The following is a 23632-nucleotide window of genomic DNA, read 5'->3' on the forward strand; positions in this document are numbered from 1 at the left end:
GAAGTCAGGGATAACATGTTTTCAGTCTCGGCGACTTGATTCTGGTGTTATAAATGTTGCTGGACGACCCAGTGTTCGTTTACATTTCAACGAAGGTAAACAACGTTAACGTCTTTTATCATTGCTCATAGAGAGAAAATCTTGTGCACACTGATAAAAAGATATGAGGGAGTTACATTTGTTTTTATGTTAGTTTTACGTCAAAGAAAACACTATCGATTATATCAATTATTATTTGTGTGACTATTTATAATCAAAATCTGCCCCCTCAACTGTAAGTTGTCTCTGATTTAAAAACAGTAGGTTTTCTATATCCAAATTTGGAAGCGATGAAAGACATCCTTAGTTCTGCCACGTGTCAAATTGTGTTTGCATCATTTTGAAGCACAATCTCTGGTTTCTGATTAAATTATCATTTTGAAAAGTTGCTTTTCACCACATTTTATTGTAACATCTGTTTTAAGTTGTTGACGGTTTTGGTGACAAAAACATGCACACTATACGAATCCAATCAATGTCAATAAATTATGACGTCATACTCCATAAATTAACGGACAGTTTACGTGGGCATTTCTCCAAATATCCTTCGTTGAACTTCCGTATTTAATGTTTGTCACAGAAGCGTTTCAATAAAACGCCAAACATTTCTGGATACGTTGACAAGCAGATGGCTAATCAGTTCTGTAAAGAATTCAGAATTGAAGTGCCAACTTCATTCTTTACTGATATTACGATGGTGCGTTCGCCCAAAAAAGAAAAAAATGCTAATTAAAGGCTGAAAGGACTGGCATAAAAAGGTGAGTGTTTTGACAGTCCAATATTTTTTTTTAAATTGTAGAGACCTAAACTAAAGCCAGTCTTGGAAATTTAATATAACTTTTAGACAAAATTGCAGTCTTTTTGTCCGTTTGAATTTCATAATATTGTCAACATTTTCTGAGGTCGTATTTTTGCGGTTTGCGTGATATGAGAAAGCTATTAAGATAGAAGAGCGGAATACAGTTGATGCGGTCGGGTCTTCTGTGATCTTTTACAGAAAAACAACATTGAAGTTGTGATAAAAGCTTTAGAAAATTACCACAGGAAAATTGTTAAATTTGAGAGAATTGCTGATGAATATTATTTGTTTTCTCTAATGAAAATGCTTTTCATAGGGGATTTCTACATTTAATTTAGTTTATTTGCTACATATTAATCTGAACATTAATAATACTTTGGAAAGTGATTAAATTTGGGTCGTTTGGTCGAGGAAGCCTATTTGTTTATAGTTTGTAAGCCGAAGTTATGTGTGTGAATATAAGAAGCAATCTAAGAAGAGGCTTTGGAAATTGAGCTGAAAAAGCGGAGAACGATATGCAAGAACCGATTCTACAAGAAATTCGCCATTGCATTTTGTTTATACATTATATCGCAACTACTGGATTTTTCAGGGATTTCTGTTATAAGTACACATTTTAATTTTTTTCTCTGAAAACGTTGATTGCATAAATAAATTTACAAGATGATTACTGCTGGCGCCAATGCCTCTTCAAAGAAAAAGACCGCTTAAGAATGCCGGTCGCATAAAATCCAACATTTCGTGGCAAGAGGATGGAACTTCGATTTCTTTCATACTTTTATGTTAGATAGGCTAGGGTATAACTTAAATCACTGTATAGTTCTTTCGATGGAATATCCTTTTATTTTAAAGAAAAATGCAAATAACAAAAATCCGTTAAAATCGTCATTTGAGGCGCTAAATTATTCATGATTTTTGCACGAGTTTGAGAGCCTCGCGTGCAAAAACAAATCACTCTACCGTCTTTTAAACACTCAAACCATAGTTAGCAATCTTTAAACATCTACTGAAATGATATTGGGAAATATTGCGTTGTTCTTTGTAGACAAAATAATTTTATTTCGAAGGCATACAATTCACTGCCGTAAAAGTACTTGGTAAATAAAATTAATTTTCACCATGTGCGAAACCTTCAAATCGTTTAAGCTTCTGGTGGTTGAATGTTAGAAGAATGGTGTATAAATCCCTGTAAAAATTTCTCCGGGCAAATGATTAAAAGCGACGTGTGATCTTTTCGAATTCGGTTAAATATGCAAATATTTGACCTTCCACGGTCAACTTTGAAGTTACGGGTCAGAAATAATTTTTGTTCCGTGTTCCAAGTCCTAACCCATTAAAGACCAAATTAAGCATATGAAAAACATATGTAATTTTCTAACCTTTATCTGCTGTAAAAGGTAGGTTCGAAGGCCATTTTAGCATGATTACGGCTCTTATCATTCGTCGCATCTGAGCTTCGTTTTCCTTCCGCGGTCAACTTTGAAGTTACGGGTCAGACATGAATGACATGAATATTTCAATCCGTGCACAAGTCTTAACCCATTTTGGGTCAAAATAATCACACACAAAAACATTATGAAAAATTCTAACCTTAATCTGCTGTAAAAAGCAGGTCCGAAGGTCTTTTAAGCACGATTCCGGCTCTAAGCATCCGTAGTTATTTGAGCTTCGTTTGTGTAAGTATGTCATATTTAGTGGTCGAAATCCAATCTGTGATCAACTTTCGGCGCTTGTCGTCACCACTGCATCTTCTTCGACGGCATACGCCGATTGTTATTATTGCCTCGTTAATAGTACACAAAAAAAATAACATCTGATCGCTAAACGGCATGATGTCGGCGCTTACAGTAGCTTACAGTCCCATCTTGCAATGGGCCGTCTGTTCGTCACGCAATACTGTGTCATGGTCATTTTTTAGGGGGTGGTAGGTGGGTGTGGGAAAGGTTGAATATGCGGAAATGCTTGATTTAATACTTTATGACAAGTACGTACTCGAGCCAGCAACAACAACAACAACAACAACAAGTACAGTGATATCTTTAGGCAGACAAGATAAAGCACACGTACTGTCAGGTGATAAGCGTTTGGTACAGTGTAATGCAACTGTTCGCGAATTCGGTTGCTCGCGCGGGCTTGGTTGTAATACCGAGTTTGGAAGGAGGATATAAATCTTTACTAAACAAGTAGAGTTTTTAAGTAGTTATTCCCTTTTTTACTGTAGAACCGAAAACAAAGAGAAAAACTCGCGTCTATGTTTTTTTGGGGGTGAGGGGGTGGGGGCCGGGGGGTTCTTGGTTGGTTGGTTAGCAAAGTTTTATTTTTTTTCACAAAGATACCTAACCAAATATCGCATGTCCTGTATAAATGGTTAATGATAGAAGTAACGATAAGTTTTGATTTTTTTTTTCGTGATCGAGTGGCAACTTAATAAAAACATTGCATCCCAATTTTTTTTCGCCCTACGGCAAATCTGGGTGACCTGTGGCTTCGGTTGGTATTTCGTCAACCTGTAACAAAGTACTTTCTTGGGGTGCCGTTTTGAACATACTGTCGAATTCATGATGTCTAAATTCATTAATAACTAATTTGCTAGCTTCTGAAGTTTGGTTTATCACGGGAAAGAGTCATGTTAGAGTTAACTAAATTAATACTGGGACTTGTGACGGCTGGTGTCCTTCTCACACGACAGTAGAGGAGCGATTTCAGTGTGACGCTTTCGATCTTTAGAATCAAAACCGCAAACTCCACGAACAAGGGACTTAAAAGAACAACAACCTTCCATTTCCAGAGAAATAAACTGAACTTTGAAAAAATTGTTCACGCGCTGCCTTTAAGCAAACAGACGGTGCCAATAACTAGCACGACCAAGGTTTTGTTTACTTAGGAAGCCACTAAATTAAATTTGGCGATTTTTTCACACGCCGAGTTGCCATAGCAATTTGCTTATCCTTTTTAGCATAGAGTTTTAGCACTGAGTTTTTTAACATGTTTTAATTTCGTTTAAACTTCAAATTAGTTATTGTTGAATTTAGACATCATGAATTCGACAGTATGTTCAAAACGGCACCCCAAGAAAGTACTTTGTTACAGGTTGACGAATGACCACCCGAAGCCACAGGTCACCCAGATTTGCCGTAGGGCGAAAAAAAATTGGGATGCAATGTTTTTATTAGTTGCCACTCGATCACGAAAAACAAAATCAAAACTTATCGTTACTTCTATCATTAACCATTTATACAGGACATGCGATATTTGGTTAGGTATCTTTGTGAAAAAAAAAAATAAAACTTTGCTAAAACCAACCAACCAAGAACCCCCCGGCCCCCACCCCCTCACCCCCCCCCCCCCCAAAAAAAAAAAAAACATAGACGCGAGTTTTTCTCTTCGTTTTCAGTAAAAAAGGGAATAACTACTTAAAAACTCTACTTGTTTAGTAAAGATTTATATCCTCCTTCCACCCCCGGTATTACAACCAAGCCCGCGCGAGCAACCGAATTCGCGAACAGTTGCATTACACTGTACCAAACGCTTATCACCTGACAGTACGTGTGCTTTATCTTGTCTGCCTAAAGATATCACTGTACTTGTTGTTGTTGTTGTTGCTGGCTCGAGTACGTACTTGTCATAAAGTATTAAATCAAGCATTTCCGCATATTTAACCTTTCCCACACCCACCTACCACCCCCTAAAAAAATGTCCATGACACAGTATTGCGTGACGAACAGACGGCCCATTGCAAGATAGGACTGTAAGCTACTGTAAGCGCCGACATCATGCCGTTTAGCGATCAGATGTTATTTTTTTGTGTACTATTAACGAGGCAATACTAACAATCGGCGTATGCCGTCGAAGAAGATGCAGTGGTGACGACAAGCGCCGAAAGTTGATCACAGATTGGATTTCGACCACTAAATATAACATACTTACACAAACGAAGCTCAAATTACTACGGATGCTTAGAGCCGAAATCGTGCTTAAAAGGCCTTCGGACCTGCTTTTTACAGCAGATTAAGGTTAGAATATTTCATAATGTTTTTGTGTGTGATTATTTTGACCCAAAATGGGTTAAGACTTGTGCACGGATTGAAATATTCATGTCTCTTCATGTCTGACCCGTAACTTCAAAGTTGACCGCGGAAGGAAAACGAAGCTCAGATGCGACGAATGATAAGAGCCGTAATCATGCTAAAATGGCCTTCGAACCTACCTTTTACAGCAGATAAAGGTTAGAAAATTACATATTTTTTTCATATGCTTAATTTGGTCTTAAATGGGTTAGGACTTGGAACACGGAACAAAAATTATTTCTGACCCGTAACTTCAAAGTTGACCGTGGAAGGTCAAATATTTGCATATTTAACCGAATTCGAAAAGATCTCACGTCGCTTTTAATCATTTGCCCGGAGAAATTTTTACAGGGATTTATACACCATTCTTCTAACATTCAACCACCAGAAGCTTAAACGATTTGAAGGTTTCGCACATGGTGAAAATTAATTTCATTTACTAAGTACTTTTACGGCAGTGAATTGTATGCCTTCGAAATAAAATTATTTTGTCTACAAAGAACAACGCAATATTTCCCAAAATCATTTCAGTAGATGTTTAAAGATTGCTTACTATGGTTTGAGTGTTTAAAAGACGGTAGAGTGATTTGTTTTTGCACGCGAGGCTCTCAAACTCGTGCAAAAATCATGAATAATTTAGCGCCTCAAATGACGATTTTAACGGATTTTTGTTATTTGCATTTTTCTTTAAAATAAAAGGATATTCAATCGAAAGAACTATACAGTGATTTAAGTTATACCCTAGCCTATCTAACATAAAAGTATGAAAGAAATCGAAGTTCCATCCTCTTGCCGCGAAATCGAGAAATTGTCTGATTCTTAGAGACCGGCATTCTTAAAGTGTTCAAGTCAAAAGGATTTTTAACCATTTTAAAATATACCGCTAAACCAATTTTATTCTTCATTTTAACTTGTTATACTTCACTCACAGGACTCGTAGGACCTCTCTACTTCCTGCAAAAATTCATGTTCCAACGCTTAAGCTGATTGCTATCACGCTTGAGTCTTTTTAAGTTCCTAAAATAAAAACAAGAAACTGAGATAACTCTGTTGGATAAATCTGGCACCCCATAAAAAAAACACTGAATGCACACGCAAATCTCATTAAACGAAGGCTGCATCTCATGAGGTGGACATAGTTTCGTAATGGGAAACGGCCAAGTATAAACACTTATTCTGGTTACTGTTTCTCTTTGACATTTTTATCGTTATAATAACTTGAAATGAACGAGAACATGACGAAGCATGAAACACAGGTTTTTAATATGGCGGGAAGAGACGCGGGAAAAGTAGAGCAAAGAATCGCTGGCTCGAGTCTGAAATGCAGGTTTTTTATTATCGGCCTCCTCCTCCAGATATATTTTGGCACTTAAAATTTCTTTCTTTAAGCTTTATATCCCAAACAAAACCCTTGACAGATCATGCGGTAAGTCTGTTTCATTAAAGTTAAGGTGAAAGTATTTCTAGTTTGGTTTATTTGAAATATATATTGTTTTTGCCTTCTTGTTTGTGAACTGAATAAATAAACTCCTTCCCTTCCAAAATATTGCAAAAATCACACTGCCGCAGGCTATTAAAGAGATTCAGTACGTTTTGGAGAATCTTCGTTTCGATTTGATGACTGCAAACTTGGATTTGTGATGATACCCTCAGGTTCAATGTAAAGACTTTTGATCCACGCTATAGACTTTCTTCGCGGTAGTTCTCGGTTTTGCTGGATTGTTTTTACCACTGAAAAATCCAATCAAATCTATTGTTCCGACCCTTTGAAGGTAAATCCCACCGTTGATACGGTTTGGTGTAGCTTTTTATACGTTTCAAAATGAGTTAATTGAAAAAAAATTGTCCCTTAAAATTTCTGACCAAGTTGGAGGTAAACTGTTATACATATTTAACAGACAAATACAAGGTTTTCTATGCTTTGTTCTGTTTTTACTTGAATTTTTTATCCGCCTTTATTTATAATATTATCATTTTTATTTTTTTTTTTCAATTTGGACCTGCGGACAGTAATCAACTTGCTGATGAAAAAGCTAAAGGGTATTCACACACATGTCAAAAACGTAATATGAAAATGTCAAAAGCTATTTTTAACGTGTTTGTTTCATCAAAAGTTACAGCTGGGATCAAAGTGCTTTAGTTTCCCGCGGTTACATCCTGGCCCTTGCATAATATGTATACAATTAACTGACTGTGGCGCTATCGACAACACTGGAAGCTCAAAACATCTGCCAAGAACCTATTAATACATGTAGTATAAACGTGTGATTGTGATATTTCCTCGCAGTCAATCACATGAAATATGAGTAACCTTAATAATAAAAAAAATCAGAAAGCTATTTCGTATACAATGTGTAGTAGCTCATGAGAGAACCTCAGAGGTTTGCGTAAAGTGTACAATTCGACCTTGCCGTTCATTTCAATTCAGTAAAGGAACATTGCGAGATGAATTTAATTAACTTTCAGCTACGGTTAACTGACAGTTAGAGAAACGAAACTGTCCATCATTGATACTTTTATTGACAAGCCTATTTGACATAATTGAATTATCCAACAGATTTGATAATGAATGAAAGCCGTGCATGTAGTCTTATTATGCATCACTTTCAAATTTGAGATCAAGCGTAAAATAAATTTTGCGAATTAAGTTACACACTAGCGATAGAACTGAAGTAACAAACTGAGGTCATAAAATAAAGCAGGGGGATCAATGTATTGTGTATTCGAAACATACGTTTTCGATTTAAGATGTGCGTAAGAAATAACTGGCGGGTAATAATTGGGGTTGTTATTATAATCTTATTAAATTTTTACATTCACACTTTGCCATCCTTCAGTCAGTACCTTGAAAAGGAAAACATTAATTAAAATAAATTATTCTTTCTGTAGGAAGAAGCCAACGGAAAAAAATAATCACAAAAGGGTGCTAAAAATACATTCCAACTTTTGTCGTATCGTTTTGTTTTGTGTACACAAACGATAAGCTATTTTGATTCCGAATTTCAAAGCGTCGGTTAATTACTTGTGTTCTATTCGTCGGTTTTAATTTGACGAGAAAACAGAATAAAGTAACTTTCGCCCAGCTTTTTTCGCTACCCCCTTTTCTGTATAAATAATATATTACTGGAAACACGGCGTATAATAATTGTGAAACAGTGACCTATTAATTACTTGCTGCCGATGAAATTTAGAGGTAAAGCCGCTTAAATCACTTGTCCGCGACTCGACGAATAAAGGTGAGTATATATCCTTGATTTCATTTTGCACATTTTGTAGCCAAAATTTTTAAAGTCAAAGAATTTGTAAATTGGTAACTTAGAAAGTGTTATGTTAATGTTATATTGATCTGTCTCGCTAAACATCGTTTGAAATGAAATAACACTATGTACATCTTGCAAAAATTCCAAATACACAGACTACACAGACCACGACACTTCATAAATTTATTTTCGTGCTGTAAGTAATATTTTGTCGCGGATTTGGTCAAAAATACGTTTTTAATCGCCGTCAATATATTGACGACAGCATAAGTTACGCACTTGTTGGCGACGACTTATCAAATTTGAAAACCTTGACTGAAAATCAGTTTCATTTCTTTAATTCGTTTAAAATTAGGATATAAATGCGATTTCTATTCGTCGTATTTTTCAAAAAACGAAAAATTCAGTTACTTTCATGTTACGATCGGCCATTTACACATTTCAGTTGTGAAAGGTGTAAAAGTTGATAAATGAACACGATCTGTGATAACGCCTTTCGTTTAAATTAATCTGAACCAATCTGATTAGTCATCAGCATTCTGCTTGGAATATTGCAAGTAATAAAACTCGTTTACAACTGCGCTAACGGGAGATCCAAATATTATAATATATTGCATTCGTAAAAAGTATATCACTATAATTCTTTGCTCGATATAGTTATTTTGAAATTGTAATGTTTTAATTGCACAAGTAAAAAGTAGTGAAATACTTTTTATCTTTGCTATATTGTACAGTTTGGAAGCTTTTCTCGATCATTTACTACATAAAATGATGATTTTGTGTCCCCTTCAAAAGCTGATATAGCCAATTCAATATATGTCACCACTAGTCGGAGTCAGGACAGCAATAATAAAATAGACTTTTCTAGAACATGTGATTAGTCCTAAAGCGAACTGCGGTTACTGCTCCTTGAAATGAGTGCAGCTCAGTAATTAACTATACTGGAAAGGATAAAGACAAGTGAACGCAAATTTCGCAACTAGAACATAAAATAATCAAGTCAATAACTTATTTTTTTCTTAGTACCTTGGTAAACTTTTGATGTTCGATTTTTGGATTTATGTTGTCAAGACAACCGGCAAACAAAACAAAGAAGCTAAAGGTGTTAAGCACGGAAGCAACAAAATCACTAACATCGATGCTTTTATAAAAATAGAATCGGAGTGAAATTTTTTAAAGATAGTAAAAAAAATTGAATTTGTTCCACCTCATGAGGTACCATATATCTCCTCTTTCAGGCTTCAATATACTAAAGCCTTTTTTTGTTCACAGATAAATGGTCATAAATAAGAAGCAACTAATTAAAATCAGTTTTGTACCAATGTTTAGCCATATTATCTTTACAACGAGTTAACAACTTCGGTATCAACCTATCAATATTTAATCTTCCTTCCTGAACGCCTTAAAGAAAAGTAATGGTAGTTCTAAGAAATTGTGCTATCTTCTGAACTGCTGTACTAACTTTTTCGTTTTCTCTTTATCGGCTATTTGCTTTAAGAGTTAACAATTCAGAACTATACTTCTACTTCACATGATATTGAAATTTAGGAGAAACATAACATTAGCAAAGACAGTTCCTATAGAGATCATGGTGTATTTTTGTTATATTAATTTGCATTTTATCAGAACTGATTTTACCGGAAAGCTTTAACATCTACAAAGTTTACAAAATCTCTACATTTCACCTTTTCTTTCGTTTCCGGATTGTTAGATTAAAATGATTAAATCCTTTAATTCCAAAGAGCGATGAACAGCTCTTTCTTTTAACAAAATTGTTGATACACTGGAAAACAGGCATGAAAAAAGTAGTGGCCATTATTTTCCTGATGTAGCGCAAATTTCTCACAAATAAAACATAAAATAAATGAAAGAGCAAGCATTAAAAAAGCTAGGCTATTGAAAAATAGAAAACAAACTGCATGAAAATTACAAAGAACAGGAAAAATAAAACTTGACGCATCCACCGAGATCAAAGCATATCCTTCCCTTTGTTGTCAGTTAAGACATTTTACAGAAAACGAAAGGATATTGAGCTATCCTTTTTTTTTTAATCCTTCACGAAAACCGGAACGAAAACTTTAGACATTAATGTATGATCTGTCAGCCGTTCATTTGTAATCTTTTTATTTCCTCGGTTATGTTTCTTTTGCAGCAAATATATTAAAATGGTCATTTCTTATTTCATCAATATCACCCTTCATTCTGCCACAACCTTAAGCAATTTGAAATTAATCACGAATTGTTATTGTTTGCGGTAAGATTAGTTTCCGTTGAAAACATTTCTGTTTTGCCCTTCAAACAAAAGCGACAACAATCAATTTGAGAAGTTGGAGAAATCTACTGAAAATCGGTTAATGAATTATTGTTTCCCAAAGGAACATAATATTCGATAGTTCTTCCGTTTTCTTCTCCATTGCCGTGCTATTACTGTTACTATTGTCATCATTGTGATTGGTATTAATCAGCTATATTTCTTAATTCTGTCAAATTCAATATTTAAAATTAAAAAAGGCAGTTTGATAAAATGTGCAGTCGCACGACCATTGACTTTTTTTAGCTTGCGGCGATTATCTGTCATAGTTGATAAGCACACATATTATCGGTGTTTTTAAAACTGGGTATTTTCGATTGAGCCATGATAAAAATGTCAAATTGTCAATCATTTGGACGTATAACTTTTAATGTGCAACTCTATCTGGTAAGTCGGTCACTTTTTTATAGTAACATCGGTTCCAATGTTTATTTTTAAAACAAAACGCATAAATGGAACATATTTGAGCATGGTATATTGTCAGAAATGTTTTATTAATCATAGTGAATGATGCAGTAGAATTAATATGGGTTAACTTCTTCAACTTAATGGCGACCCGATTGAATACAGTTTAAAAAACACAATAAAGTACATCTTTTGCGTTAAAATTGTTAACTTCGCGTTTGCGGTAACCGGGATTTGGTAAGTAGGGCAAATGCAACATAACTCATTTATTGCCTGTTCAACGATACTCTTGACTCTGTAGACTAAACAATCCTTTTCGTCGGCCTAAATAAAAAATGTTTTTGACTAAAGCCATGTTAATAGTGCATCGAAGAAAAAAGCTGATATTTTTCAGTAGAATGCTTCTGCAAAAAGAAATTACTTCAATATAAATGCACTATACACAGTATTTAAACAGATTTAATAAATCAACCGATAAAACCTGTAAATGAATGGAAACGAACGGCCACAATACAAGTATATTGATGAATTTACATTTATTGGCTTACTGTTCGATATTATCTGTTTTTACGCCAATTTGCTCAAAATTTTCTTACAGGTTAGCACTCATAAAGTTCTCAGTAGGAACACAGTAAAAAAATCCAATGACATGAGATTAGGATCACATTCATCAGCTGTGTTATACAAAACCCACGAATTGTTATGAAGTTTTTGCAAGCTTGCTTTTTTTCAACGAGAATTCACTGAGTGAATTAAAGATTGAACCTTTTAGAAAAGGGATGTTGTGTCAGAGGATAAGAGGAAACTTTTGGAAGATAAAACTTTCTAGAACATATCTATCTGGCTTATAATAAACAAAAGCTGAACGTCTGGAAAAGTGGAAGAGAAGATGTCAAAAATAAGACAAATCGTTCTCACTTGTCAAGATTCTTATATTTAAATTATTAATGAAATACTACCTGATGTCATATCGTTTAACTATAAACTGTATTTGTGTAAACTATAAACAGCCCGATGGAAACGAAAACTGCGATACAAATTAAGATCATCGATTAAGACGTGAAATCAAGATGGCGGCATTTTATTGCCAAGATTCCTTTGTGTGGACTTTTGGCACAAGACAAAGACAAGATTTCGCGGGCCATGTTGGACCAAACAAGCTTGTGTTAATGCTGTACGTATGTTAAACGCCAGCTTGCTTAAAAAAGTTTGTAAATTTAACAATCATGAAACTTTTCAGTAGAAACACAGCAAAAGTCCATCATAAATGACATGATCGCCTGCTTTGCAGTTCAATGCCTTGCGAAACCGCAAATTCAAGTTGAGCCTATTTTCGGAATAATAATACTTGGGCAATGTGGTGTGGGTTTCTTACCAAGAGTATCGAAGCTGGTAAATTGGTGGCTAAAGGTCCGATAGAAAAGTATGGCTAATAGGAGAGTAAAATATATAAAGTTTAGTCGAATCCCCACTTTTCGAACCTCCAGGGGATACGAAAATTGCTTCTAGAAATCTGGGGATTCGAGAAATCGGGGGAAGGGGGTAAATTTACAGAGAGTTACTTTTCAAGGGAAACGAAACTTGGTTCGAGAAAACGGAAGTTTCGAAAAAACCGAGGCTTCGAGAAATCGGTATTCTACTGTAAGAAAAAAATGCTCTCTTACTTAACAATTAAACAAAACGTGCTTTCCGGTGTTTCGAGAAGAAGACATGATATCGAAAATGTCAACGAAAGTCAATTTTACAGACACTTTTAATTAATAAAATAGTTAATGAAATACTTGACTGACATCTATTATAATATAATAGATGTCAGTCAAGTATTTCATTAACTCCACGGGAAAACAGTGACAAAGGTGATAGCACGCTCACAACACGCTAACACAGCACGCTTAGCGTGTCTTGTGACACAGATATGCACATATTTAATCACTACAACAATGCAGGACACGCAAGCCTTGTTTCGCACGCTAAACCTTTTGTTTTGATAAGTGTGCTCGAAGTCACGCTTAGCGTGCGATTTTTTACGCTTGAACACTCGAGAATACGCTAGGGCTATGACTGAAACAACAGTCATTTAGTACAGATTATGTTCGGCAAACTTACGCCCACGAGGAAAAAACGCAAAAATTAAAGCTATTATCTACTGTTTCCCGGCCGTTTCCGAACCAAACTAACCGTCAGTGTTATGATCAAAGCAACTATGAAAATGAGCGTAAAAAATATTCCTTTAACTTACTTAAACTTTGTCAGGAAGAAACAAAGAAAGACTCATTTACAAATGCCCATTAAGTTTCAACTTCTTAGTTATCTCTCTTTGTTTGCTCAGGCTTCAATACCGAACAGTATTCAGGGTTTTCACTCCGTGTTATTGGAACACAAGTGTGAATTTAAAAAGCTTGTTAGACGTCAACACAATATACTGTAGTTGACATTAAACTTAGTGACGTTAGCGAACTGGTCAAAGCAAAACGACTCTTAGGCAAAACGACTGGTTTTCAACTTAAGCTGGATTTCCACTGACGAGACATGAAAAGTTTACAGACAATGTATGAACGACTTGCGTAAACATGTATTCAAGTCGTTCATACCTTGTCTCTTAATTTTTTCACGCGCGTAAACGCAGGTGGATAACATGGCTCAGTTGCTCTTTTGATTCTCTTAAAAGTTTTTTAAGTTTTTTTTTTCCTATCGTCCAAGAGAAAAGCCGCGAAATACTGGAATCAAATCGTCTAGCCGCGATACAAAAATGGCGTCGCGCTGACTAATTAAAACATAGCGAAAACCTATAAAAGACTGAACAAGAGAATTGAAATCCTAAGGAACTGGCGTGATTGCAGCTTTTGCTGAACTATACACGGTGCAAAGCATTCTTGGATGTTTTCTCGAGAATCGAAATTCGTAACATAACCCCTTTCAACACAAGTTGTTTCCTCGTATTTTCGTTTTCGCAAAGGAATGGTAGGTTAAGAACAACACGATCTTTCTTTATAAAATAGACTGGACACGCTTTTAGTGCTCGCTCGCACGCCTAGTGTGTTGTGCTGAACACACTAGGTCAGCACAACACACTAGGCGTGCGAGCACAACACACTAGGCGTGCGAGCGAACACACCTAGTGTGCTTGACACGCTTTTTTGTTCGACTACGCACGCTTTATTGTGTATAGTGTGTCCTGTAAAACAAAGGCTTTACTAATGAGGCAAGTTTCAGAACACGCTTTAAGCGTGCTAAAATCGAAATCTATTGTTTTAGAGTGGAAGCGTGTTGTGAGCGTGCTATCACCTTTGTCCCTGTTTTCCCGTGGAGGGTATTATCAGTTAGAGTTCACAATGTAATTATTCCGCTATGAATAGGAATTATCAGGTATTTTCTAGTGCATGAGTTTTGGCTGCGACCAAAACACAAAAATCAAGAAATTCTCCTAAAGAAGGATACATATCAAGTTACAGTATCTGCTTTAATAGGGGCTGGGCAATAGAATTCTAACTAGTGTCAAAATTTTACCCTTGTCTCTTTCAGGTTTTGTGTTAAAACTGAGAGCCTATAGATCCAAGATGTATGGAATGCTACTGGAGAGTGTTCAGTTCTACATGACTGAAAAATACGGCGAGGCGAAATGGGAAGAGATCAGAGAATGCGCTGGAATAAGTGATCATATGTTTATCACACATAAGCGATACAGTGAGAGCTTCATGAAGAAATTCGCTGATGCCGCAGAGAAAGTTCTTGGAGAAGAGACTGACATGGTCAGTGATGACTTCATGCAGTTTTTTGGAAGTGGTTTTGTTAAATTCTTCACTCATTACGGTTACGATCGTATTATCCGTGTAAGTGGAAGGCATCTCCGGGATTTCTTAATCGGAATTGACAGCCTACACGAGCACATGCGCTTTGGTTATCCAAAGATGTCATCACCAAGCTTTTTCTGTGAAGAGGAAACAAGTGCAGGTCTGACTCTGCACTATAATTCAAAACGAATGGGCTTCATGTACTACGTAATTGGACAAGTTAAAGAAATCGCGTCTTCTTTTTACAACTTAGAAGTGGACATCAAAATTCTCAGCAACGAGGTTACTAACACCTCTACTCACGTGGTGTATCGCCTCAATTTCAACAACGTCGCGCACAGACCTCCTGGGCCAGACTCGTTATCCATACAAGGCAAACGCGGTGTTAGTGTTGATGTATTTTTCAACATATTTCCTTTTAGTTTTGCCATATCCAACGACATGACGGTCAATATGGCGGGGCACGGAATCATATCCACCTTGGGAAATCGTATCATCGGTAATGACGTTAGAGAGTTGTTTACAATGCGGAGACCAAAAGCCGAGTTCACTTGGGAAACAGTAAGAGTTTTTATTTTTTTAAAAATTTAAGAATGCATTCCATTGTTTTTATACAGTTATACTTGGGAATCGAATTGTTCAAAAGATCACAACGTCTTACGAAAGGATTCTAACTATAAATTAACGCAAAAAGGCATCCGCTCGATTTCTACGACATTTGTCCAAAAAAGATCTTGCTCTTGATTTTTTTCTCACGTTCCTTTTTATGCCCTTTTCATCGATAAAATCTTAACTATGAAGTTTTCTAGAAATGTATGCACAAGTACTTGTTAAATATGTTTTAAGTTAAAGGGGCAAGGGAACCAGAGCTAACTTATAATTAGCATCAAAATGCCGGCTTACCTGACTTTAACTGCAGTGTCAATATTTTTGCTCCTGTTAAGTCCAAAACAAATTAAACAAATCATTGTAAAACATAGTTAATGTTATAACTTCGGGATAGTTCGTTTTCTGGCATGTCGCTCAACAGAGAAAAACTATTTCAAATAAACATAACTTGGTTAAAAATCCATTTGGCAGGAGACATACCAGTTGGCTATTTACAAAGCGAAATCGAAGAGTTAAACTCGGAAGCACCGAGAACAAACCCAACTAGTTGTAAGGTGAAGGGCTAATACTCGAAATGCATCTCCGGATTCAGCACCTGCGCCCTAAACCACTTGGACAAAATACCTCCAGTAAACTAATTTTATGCTTTCATTTTACCTTTAGTTTAAGACCAGACACGTGATCTTTGAGTTGGTCTGCTCGATTCCGACACTTCGTCGTCCGACAATGGCGAATTTTATGCTCCATCAGTCGTCTTTCAACTTAAAAGGCAATGGTGAGTGCCCTCTTTTTCTCTCCACTGAGAATGATAACTACCACGAGTCTACGATGGCCAGTAAACCTAAACTCCATCTCAAGGGCATGATGAAGTACATTGGTCAATGGAACAAGATGCTGTACATTTGTTCGCCACTGTAAGTTATCCTTAATTTTTATATCATCAAATTATCGGCTGAAATGTCCGTATTCCATCCCCTAGCGCAATAGATTTAAAACTATTGGGACTTCGGGATCACTCTAGGTCAAGAGATACACCCACTAGAACTCACTACCCACTCCCCCCTCCTCCCCCCAACAAAAAAACAAACAAACAAAAAGAAAGAAAGAAAGAAAGAAAGAAAGAAAGAAAGAAAGAAAGAAAGAAAGAAAGAAAGAAAAAGCTAGGAAGCCAAATGGAGTGTTGATAGTCAAGACAAGAAAAGACAAGAACAAGCCGCAATGCATTTTGCTTAACCTGATTAGCTTGGACCAAAAAAATCAAGGTTAGGTGATCCTAGTTCGATTATATGAAAACATGGTCTGCAATGTTGAGAAATCATCCTTGACCTTAATGTAGTAAGGAAATGAATATTGTAACTTTAGAGCTCACAATTCGCATCGATTGGCAAGGACACATACAAAGCGGCGTTTTCTCGCCCATTCATTAACTGTTTACATCCTGTTTATTATTTGTACTTTTATTTTAGTTTAAAAAATCATATATGGTGAGATTCTTTTACTTTGTTATAAACAGAATAGGAGGAGTAGAAGAAATGATTCGCATTGGCCTGTACATGAACGACTTGGGTCTGCATGATACGTCACATGAGATGGCGCTCTCTGGAATAAAACCACTGCCCCAATTAGAGATGGCCAGAGATCACGTAAGTCTCGAAGAGTTGTACACAAGCTACACAAAGCTATTGAGTTTTTGTAGTCCATTTATGTGTGTAATGCCATAGGCGTACGAGCCGGGGGGGCGAGGGGGGGCCGCAGCCCCCCCAGTGCTGAAAATTTTCGGGCAGAATGCTTAGAATTCGGGCAAAAAGCCAAAGAGAAGAAATAGAAAATAAGCCGACAAATCTCAACATTACTTTCACAACGAATTACATCAACAGAAAAAAGTATTGGAAATATACCGAACTTTGTGATTCAAAAGTCTAAATTTATCATTTATGTGCTTTCGTTTCCTCTCGCAAATTGCTATAATCATATTTGATTTTTTTTGCAAATTCTGCGTTACCCCTTAGTTTGATTCAGTTGCCATCATTTTTAATTGGCGAGGGCGACCAAAAGTTAGGATTTTCCACAGCTTGAACGTTTGCGCGCGGTTGATCCAGTGTAAGACCTGAATGTGATGAAGCTAATGCTTTTGACTCAAATGTTAATTGCTAAGTCTGCTTAGGGCTAGCTCAAAACTTTCAACAAAATGATTTAACCCAATCTCCCCTGAATGTTTCACACACTTTTGTATACCTTTCAAGTGGAAGGGGGGGGGGGGAAACAATGTAAATTGGGTAGCCAATACCTTATTGTTACTTATTTTCGCGGGACTTAATTTTCGCGATTTTCGCGATTTTCAAAAAATCGCGAAATTAAAGACCCGCGAAAATTAATTCTAAACGATTTCTATTGTATTTTTTATGCTAATTACGTATTTTTGGCCAAATCGCGAAAATTAAGTCTCGCGAAATATTCCTGTTCCATTTTCGCGAAATTAAGTACCCGCGAAAATAAGTAACAATAAGGTAATATATTTTTTTTAATATTAAAATTTTTAATGAATAAATGAAGTATTTCGGAAGAAACAGGATTAAGTGCTTGACATCTTCGAGCAACGCCACTAAATCAATTTATTTTTTGTATACAACTTTTTCAACGGAAGTTTTTTTCCATTTCATATGCCTCTTTATTCGGTTTTCAACGTATGTCTTTTTTTTTTCGGGCAATAAGGTCTCCGCCCCCCCAGGTCCGAAGGTGCCCGTACGCCTATGTGTAATGCTGTCAGACAACCAAGGCAATTATCCTTAACTTAAACAGAAAGAGGCGTCTGCAGGGAATCATGGTAGCTCAAAAACAAGTCCAATATTTGCCAAAGTTTTTTTTTTTCATTTTTTTAATAATACATATTTTTATTTGTTTTCTGCACGTCATTTAAATTTGTCATGTATATTGTTTAACTTTTTACACTGACAATTGTTTTTTACTGTTACTTAACGTTACATTGCGTTTACCACTGATGTTACTTCCATATATTCCTTGTATAGCAACATATTGCATCTTATTTAAGTTACTTACAAAATATACAGCTATTTTAATTAACGTTGTCTGTCCCATGCTTAAAGACAAAAAAAATAGGTAGTATGGGTCGAAGAAGAGAGCAACTGCACGTGCTCTGAATGCTAAAAGATGTAATGACATGGCAAAAGGGGCAATTTGCACGTTTTCTTTCTCTGCGTACATGTGACAACAAGGTACTTTTAGCCACACTAAAGTTTAGAAGACTTTTCAAAACTCAAAGCTACTTGACAGTGAAAGAAAGCTACAGAAAAGGCTTCCTGAAAGGGAAACAAATTCATGAATTCTTCACGTGCAAAAATACAAACTTGTACATTTCCTATAGACCAATGTGCAAAGTTTCAGTGAATACCCAGACCACCACTCGGTCTTGTCTTTTAGCTTTAAGCTTTGATCTGATCTGACAACGTCAATTGAAATAGCTGTATACAAAGTTGAATATAGCTGCAATGATACTGCAGGCACGTCCCATAGTGTGAACTGGGCATTTACGGCATCCATGTAACAAAACCACTTTGTCACCAAATTAGGAATTTGACAAAGGAAAGGCTTTAGAAGAGAACATGGAAAAATTGGCGCTGGAGAGGAAACGAAGCGAAGAGTTGCTTTACAGAATGATGCCAAAAGCTATCGCCGACAGATTGAAACTTGGAGGGAAAGCAGTGGAAACGTGTGAGGTATATTTGTTGAGTTGGAAGCAGCAACGTTCTATCACATTAAATGCGGCTTTTAAGCACCTCGATTTTATTCTGCCTCCCTGTTATTTTCCTCTGTTCTGTTTCGTAAAGTGACTTCCCCGCTACCCTACCGCTTATTCGCAGAGAAATTAGAATTCAAATAAATTCTTCCTTTGTAAAAAAGTGGCAGAATTTTGAGTGTTCTTGTTATGGAAGATTTACATAACGGATGGAGGAAGAATTTATTTGAATTCTAATTTCTCTGCGAATAAGCGAACTGCCCATTATGTAGGGTCTCCGTATTATGAAGGTGTTCGTAAGAAAAGGCTTGACCGTTAATAAATAAAGACCAGAAGTCTACCATTAGAAAGTCAGGTCAGGCTTTCTTTTTGCAACTGCTCAAGTTAAATCTTTCTCCTTCAGTTCAAATATAAGAAATTTCATATATTCACTTTCATATCGAAAATACTTTTAAAGATATATATGTTTTAACGATAGATTTAAAAATACCAACAGTAGTTCAGTTGAATTTTTTATTATTAGTCAAGCGAACAATCAAACCTTAATATAGCCTTTTATCGTAAATTCATCTAAAGAACCGATCTGTGTCTTTTTCGTTTACCGCATTGTCATCGAATATGTTAAGGATATCAAGTCAGTCACATAAAAAGGCTATGTTTACACGGGACCTGTTCCAAACGGATCCGGTCCGAAAAATGAGATCGGGACCGTTCTGGAACCGGTCCGGAACGGCTCCAAAACTGGACCTGCTGTTTTGCCGGTCCAGTTTTGGATCCGTTCCGGACCGTTTCCAGAACGGCCCCATGTAAACAACTGGTTCCAGAACCGTCACATGTAAACACCTGGATCGGTTACAAACGGTTCCATGTAAACAGAAGCCGATCCGGTCCGGTCCGGTCCTGTGTAAACGTAGCCTAATTAGCCATAACAAACATTCTTATTTCAGTGCTTCGAGAACGTCACAGTCATGTTCAGCTACTTGGATAGCTTTGTCACAGTTTGTTCTCAAGTGGACGCCATGGAAGTTGTTAACCTTGTCAATAATATGTTCATTGCATTCGACAAATTGACTGAGCTGCATGATGTTTATAAGGTAATGATATAAATATAATAATAATTTTATTAACGTATCAATGAAAAACTTGAGTCAAATAATGTGTGAATATAGTTAAATTCCGATTACTCGAACCTTCAAGAGCAATCGAAAAAAGTTCGAGTTATCGAGTTGTCGAGGGTTCGAGTTATCGGGATTCAACTGCATGTAAGTGAATCTGGCGATTTGTCGGAAGGGTTGTCAAGGGTTTCGGGTTTCGGGTTCTCGAGAATTCGAGTTCTCGGGATTCAACTGTAAGTGAATCTGGCGATGTGTGAAGTGGATTTGTGAGGTGAGGGAGTGACTGTGTCGTAGAAACCTTCACAGTAAATTATAGGCATTTTGAAGTTTATCGTGAAAGAGGCAAGCAATCATTGGCACACTAAAAATGTTCGACAAATTTGAAATGCCACTTAAAATTGTGACGAAAATAAAATAGGACAAGTTTGAAATGATTTAAGATTGTCGCAAAATGGGTTACATGAAATTTATTTCTACAAAAAATGGAAATAATTAATAACGATTGTGTGCTACAGTTTGAAACATTAGGGGACGCAATGTACATGACGGTCAGCGGTGCTCCAGTGAAGAAGGCTCGTCATGCTGAACCAATCTCGGCGATGGCACTCGACATGTTGGAAGCTGTTAAACTCCTAAAGAACCCTGCAACTAAGAAGCCAATGACAGTGAGTATTGGTAAGCTATGACATTATTCAGTTGGCTAGATATATCGCTGTCAAAAGTAATGCAAACACCCTTGTTTAATAAATGTCGGCCCAAAACAAATAACAGAAGTCAAACCGGTCCACCAGGTCCAAGGCCCGGTCCACCAGGCCGGGCCATGTCTAAAAGACGGGGACGTTTAATCGAGAAAAACGGTTCTCTCGTAATTGATTTCGATAGCCAATGATATACCTAGGGTTAAACCGGTAGCTTGCTTCTAATTGGTTTAGGCGCCAAATTCGAAATCTGGTGCAACGCGCGACTCAAATAGCAAGACGCTTAAACGACAATGAAATTTTAACTTTGAGTTTTTCCACGTATTCCTTAACAGGTATGCATTCTGGCTCCGTGGCAGCGGGTTTAGTTGGTGAAAAGACACCCCAGTACTGCCTGTTTGGAGACACGGTGAACATTGCTTCACGACTTAGAACTACTGCCTTGGTAAGCTGCACGAAAGTCTCTGTATTATCCGTTTATGACGCCAGTTTGTATTGGCTATGCTTAGGGAAACTTCTTGTTTAACGCTATTCAGAGGCAACATACGGATAGGATACGTCTGGAGTTCGGCTATGCTAGCCAATGTCCTTGTGTTGAGCAATTGACAAGACGTCCCCCCAGGAGTATAAAACAGTGCTGGAAGTGTAAGGGAAACTTTGCATTACTCTGGGGGTATACTTGCGATGGACTAGCATCCTATCCTGGTGGTAGTAACAACGCTCCTTGTCAATTTATCCTACACAAATCGGAGTCAGGCGTTGACCGGTGCCAGTCGACACGAAGAAAATGTTCACCTTACTATTCTGTAATTATAATCTCGTTCGTTGATGTTGTTTTTTTACCTTTCAGCCAATGAGAGTTCATATCAGCGAAGCAACCAAAAAATGCTTGGAAAATACAGAATTTCGAACTGAATTTCGAGGCTTGGTGGAACTGAAGGTAGCTATAAAATAATTTCATTTTTTGTAATTGTTTTGTCCAAGTTTGCGTACCAACTTTTTAGAGTAAGTCGTTAAAAGAACTAAAGTAGTTTGTACTGCTGATAATGCATTTTGCAAAGATACAGTCAATGAAGCTCTGTTTTTCCTAAGGCGATGTTATTAAGCAATTTGACTGTTGATTTAGACCATATTTCATCGCCTGTTTTGTGTTCGGATTTCTACTCCCTACCCAGATTTTCTACTACTACCTCGAGCAGTTGATTTTGTACACTGCTCCTTTTCAGTCGCTTGTTTTGTTATCATTCGTTGACAATAATAATTTTTTTTATTGTCTTTGTTCTTCTCTAAAGGGTAAAGGAAAGACGCGAACTTACTGGATGACTGGAAAAAAGAAGTCCTCAAAATAAAATCCCTACTACTTTTCTATGTTGCTGGCCTGCGAGCAGACTCACTTACCGTAACCAATTAAGTATTAGCCAACCAGCAGCAGAAGCCTTTTTCACTTTCCTGATTTCCTGTGATATTTCAAGTCACTAATTGGTACCCTTTTGTATGTTTCGGTGACATATCAGGCTCGTCCACTCACGCCGTGAGTATTTTGGTTCAAATGTGCCGGCCTCGGCAAAATATAATCGAGCCATGGCTAGAACATACTCGCCTGATATGCCGTCAAAACGTCCAAAACAAGTACCACTAGATATAAAAATCAGGCAATAATAGATGAGACGTGTAGCTATTTTCACACTTCACTTTTCCACTTTACCTACAACTTTGTACTTTTTTTTTATAAAAAACACAAGCACATACACAAACAAACTAATATCACACAAACGAAGAAAGAAATTAAAACAATAACGAGGTACCCTTTTTAAGATGATAAAGATTCCTCGCATTCATGAACTATCTATTCAAATTTGTTGTAAATATGCTAGAGACACCTTGAGTGTATATACCTGTAAAAAAAATGGGGAACGGGGGGTTGGTTGGGGGAATGAAATGGGGGGGGGGGGGGGCGCAATGATGTCGAAGAAAATTTCCCTGAGAATAATTATTAATTATTCAGCGGCCTATCGTTTTTTGTGTGTCAATATGTATAGCACCCTTTACAAAGAATCAACAACATCTAACTAAGCTTGCTTCATAAGTAGTGGAGGTCGTTACTTTGAGTAAGGGTTAGTTTTGAATACATGCACTTTGCCCAGGGAGACTTCCATGTGAAAGAGACGCGGATGCTCCTCGTATAGCCTAGGGGTGTAAATAGTGGATTTTGTCTTACTTGGAGTGTTCCGCGTGAGCTCGGAATGTGTAAAGATCGCATCAACTATCATAGGCGTACGGGCACCTTCGGACCTGGGGGGGGCGGAGACCTAATTGCCCGAAAAATAAAATGACATGCATTGAAAGCCGAATAAAAAGGCATTTTAAATGGATAACGAAACGTGCATTGAAATAGTTGTGTACAAACCTCAACTTGCCTGCTTGCTTTAAGGAAACGATCGTGTTCTTTTATTAATTTCGTGGTGTTGCCCGAAGATGTCAATGCACTGTATCTTTTTTCTTCGGAAATATAATTATTATTTATCCACTCCTGAGTTCAGCAAAAATTAACGTATTTTCGGGCAGCCAATTTACATTCCCTCACTTGAAAGATATGTAAAAGCGTGCATGTCAGGTAAATGGGTTAAAACATTTCGTTAAAAGTTTTGAGCTAGGCCTTACAACTTAACATTTGAGTCAAAGCACTAGTTTGTTTCAAGGTCTTAGGCTGGATTCACCGTGCGCAAACGGTCGAGCTACGGAGAATCCTTACTTCTGGTTACCCTCGCCAATTTCCTTCTTACT

The 23632-nt window shown here is 36.9% G+C and overlaps 1 protein-coding gene across 3 annotated transcripts; it reads left to right on the plus strand.

The window, feature by feature from the left end:
- The first annotated feature begins 607 nt into the window (after nt 1–607).
- LOC144647747 (soluble guanylate cyclase 88E-like) lies at nt 608–22797 on the plus strand. 3 transcript variants are annotated; one of them, XM_078507426.1, is made up of 10 exons: nt 608–797; nt 14404–15233; nt 15945–16195; nt 16795–16924; nt 18869–19015; nt 19983–20129; nt 20666–20825; nt 21184–21293; nt 21699–21788; nt 22141–22797. In XM_078507426.1, exons 2-10 carry the CDS (start codon nt 14439–14441, stop codon nt 22195–22197), a joined length of 1887 nt encoding a protein of 628 aa, XP_078363552.1. In that variant the 5' UTR covers nt 608–797; nt 14404–14438; the 3' UTR covers nt 22198–22797. The 3 variants fall into 3 exon arrangements, with proteins under 3 accessions (XP_078363552.1, XP_078363550.1, XP_078363551.1); XM_078507424.1 differs by lacking the exon at nt 608–797 and adding an exon at nt 8056–8141; XM_078507425.1 differs by lacking the exon at nt 608–797 and having other exon boundaries at nt 14293–15233.
- Nucleotides 22798–23632: the final 835 nt, after the last annotated feature.

The sequence above is a fragment of the Oculina patagonica genome, chromosome 4 (genome assembly GCF_052425735.1).
Source record: "Oculina patagonica isolate OP01 chromosome 4, crgOcupat, whole genome shotgun sequence".
In the NCBI taxonomy this organism is placed as follows: Eukaryota; Metazoa; Cnidaria; class Anthozoa; order Scleractinia; family Oculinidae; genus Oculina; species Oculina patagonica.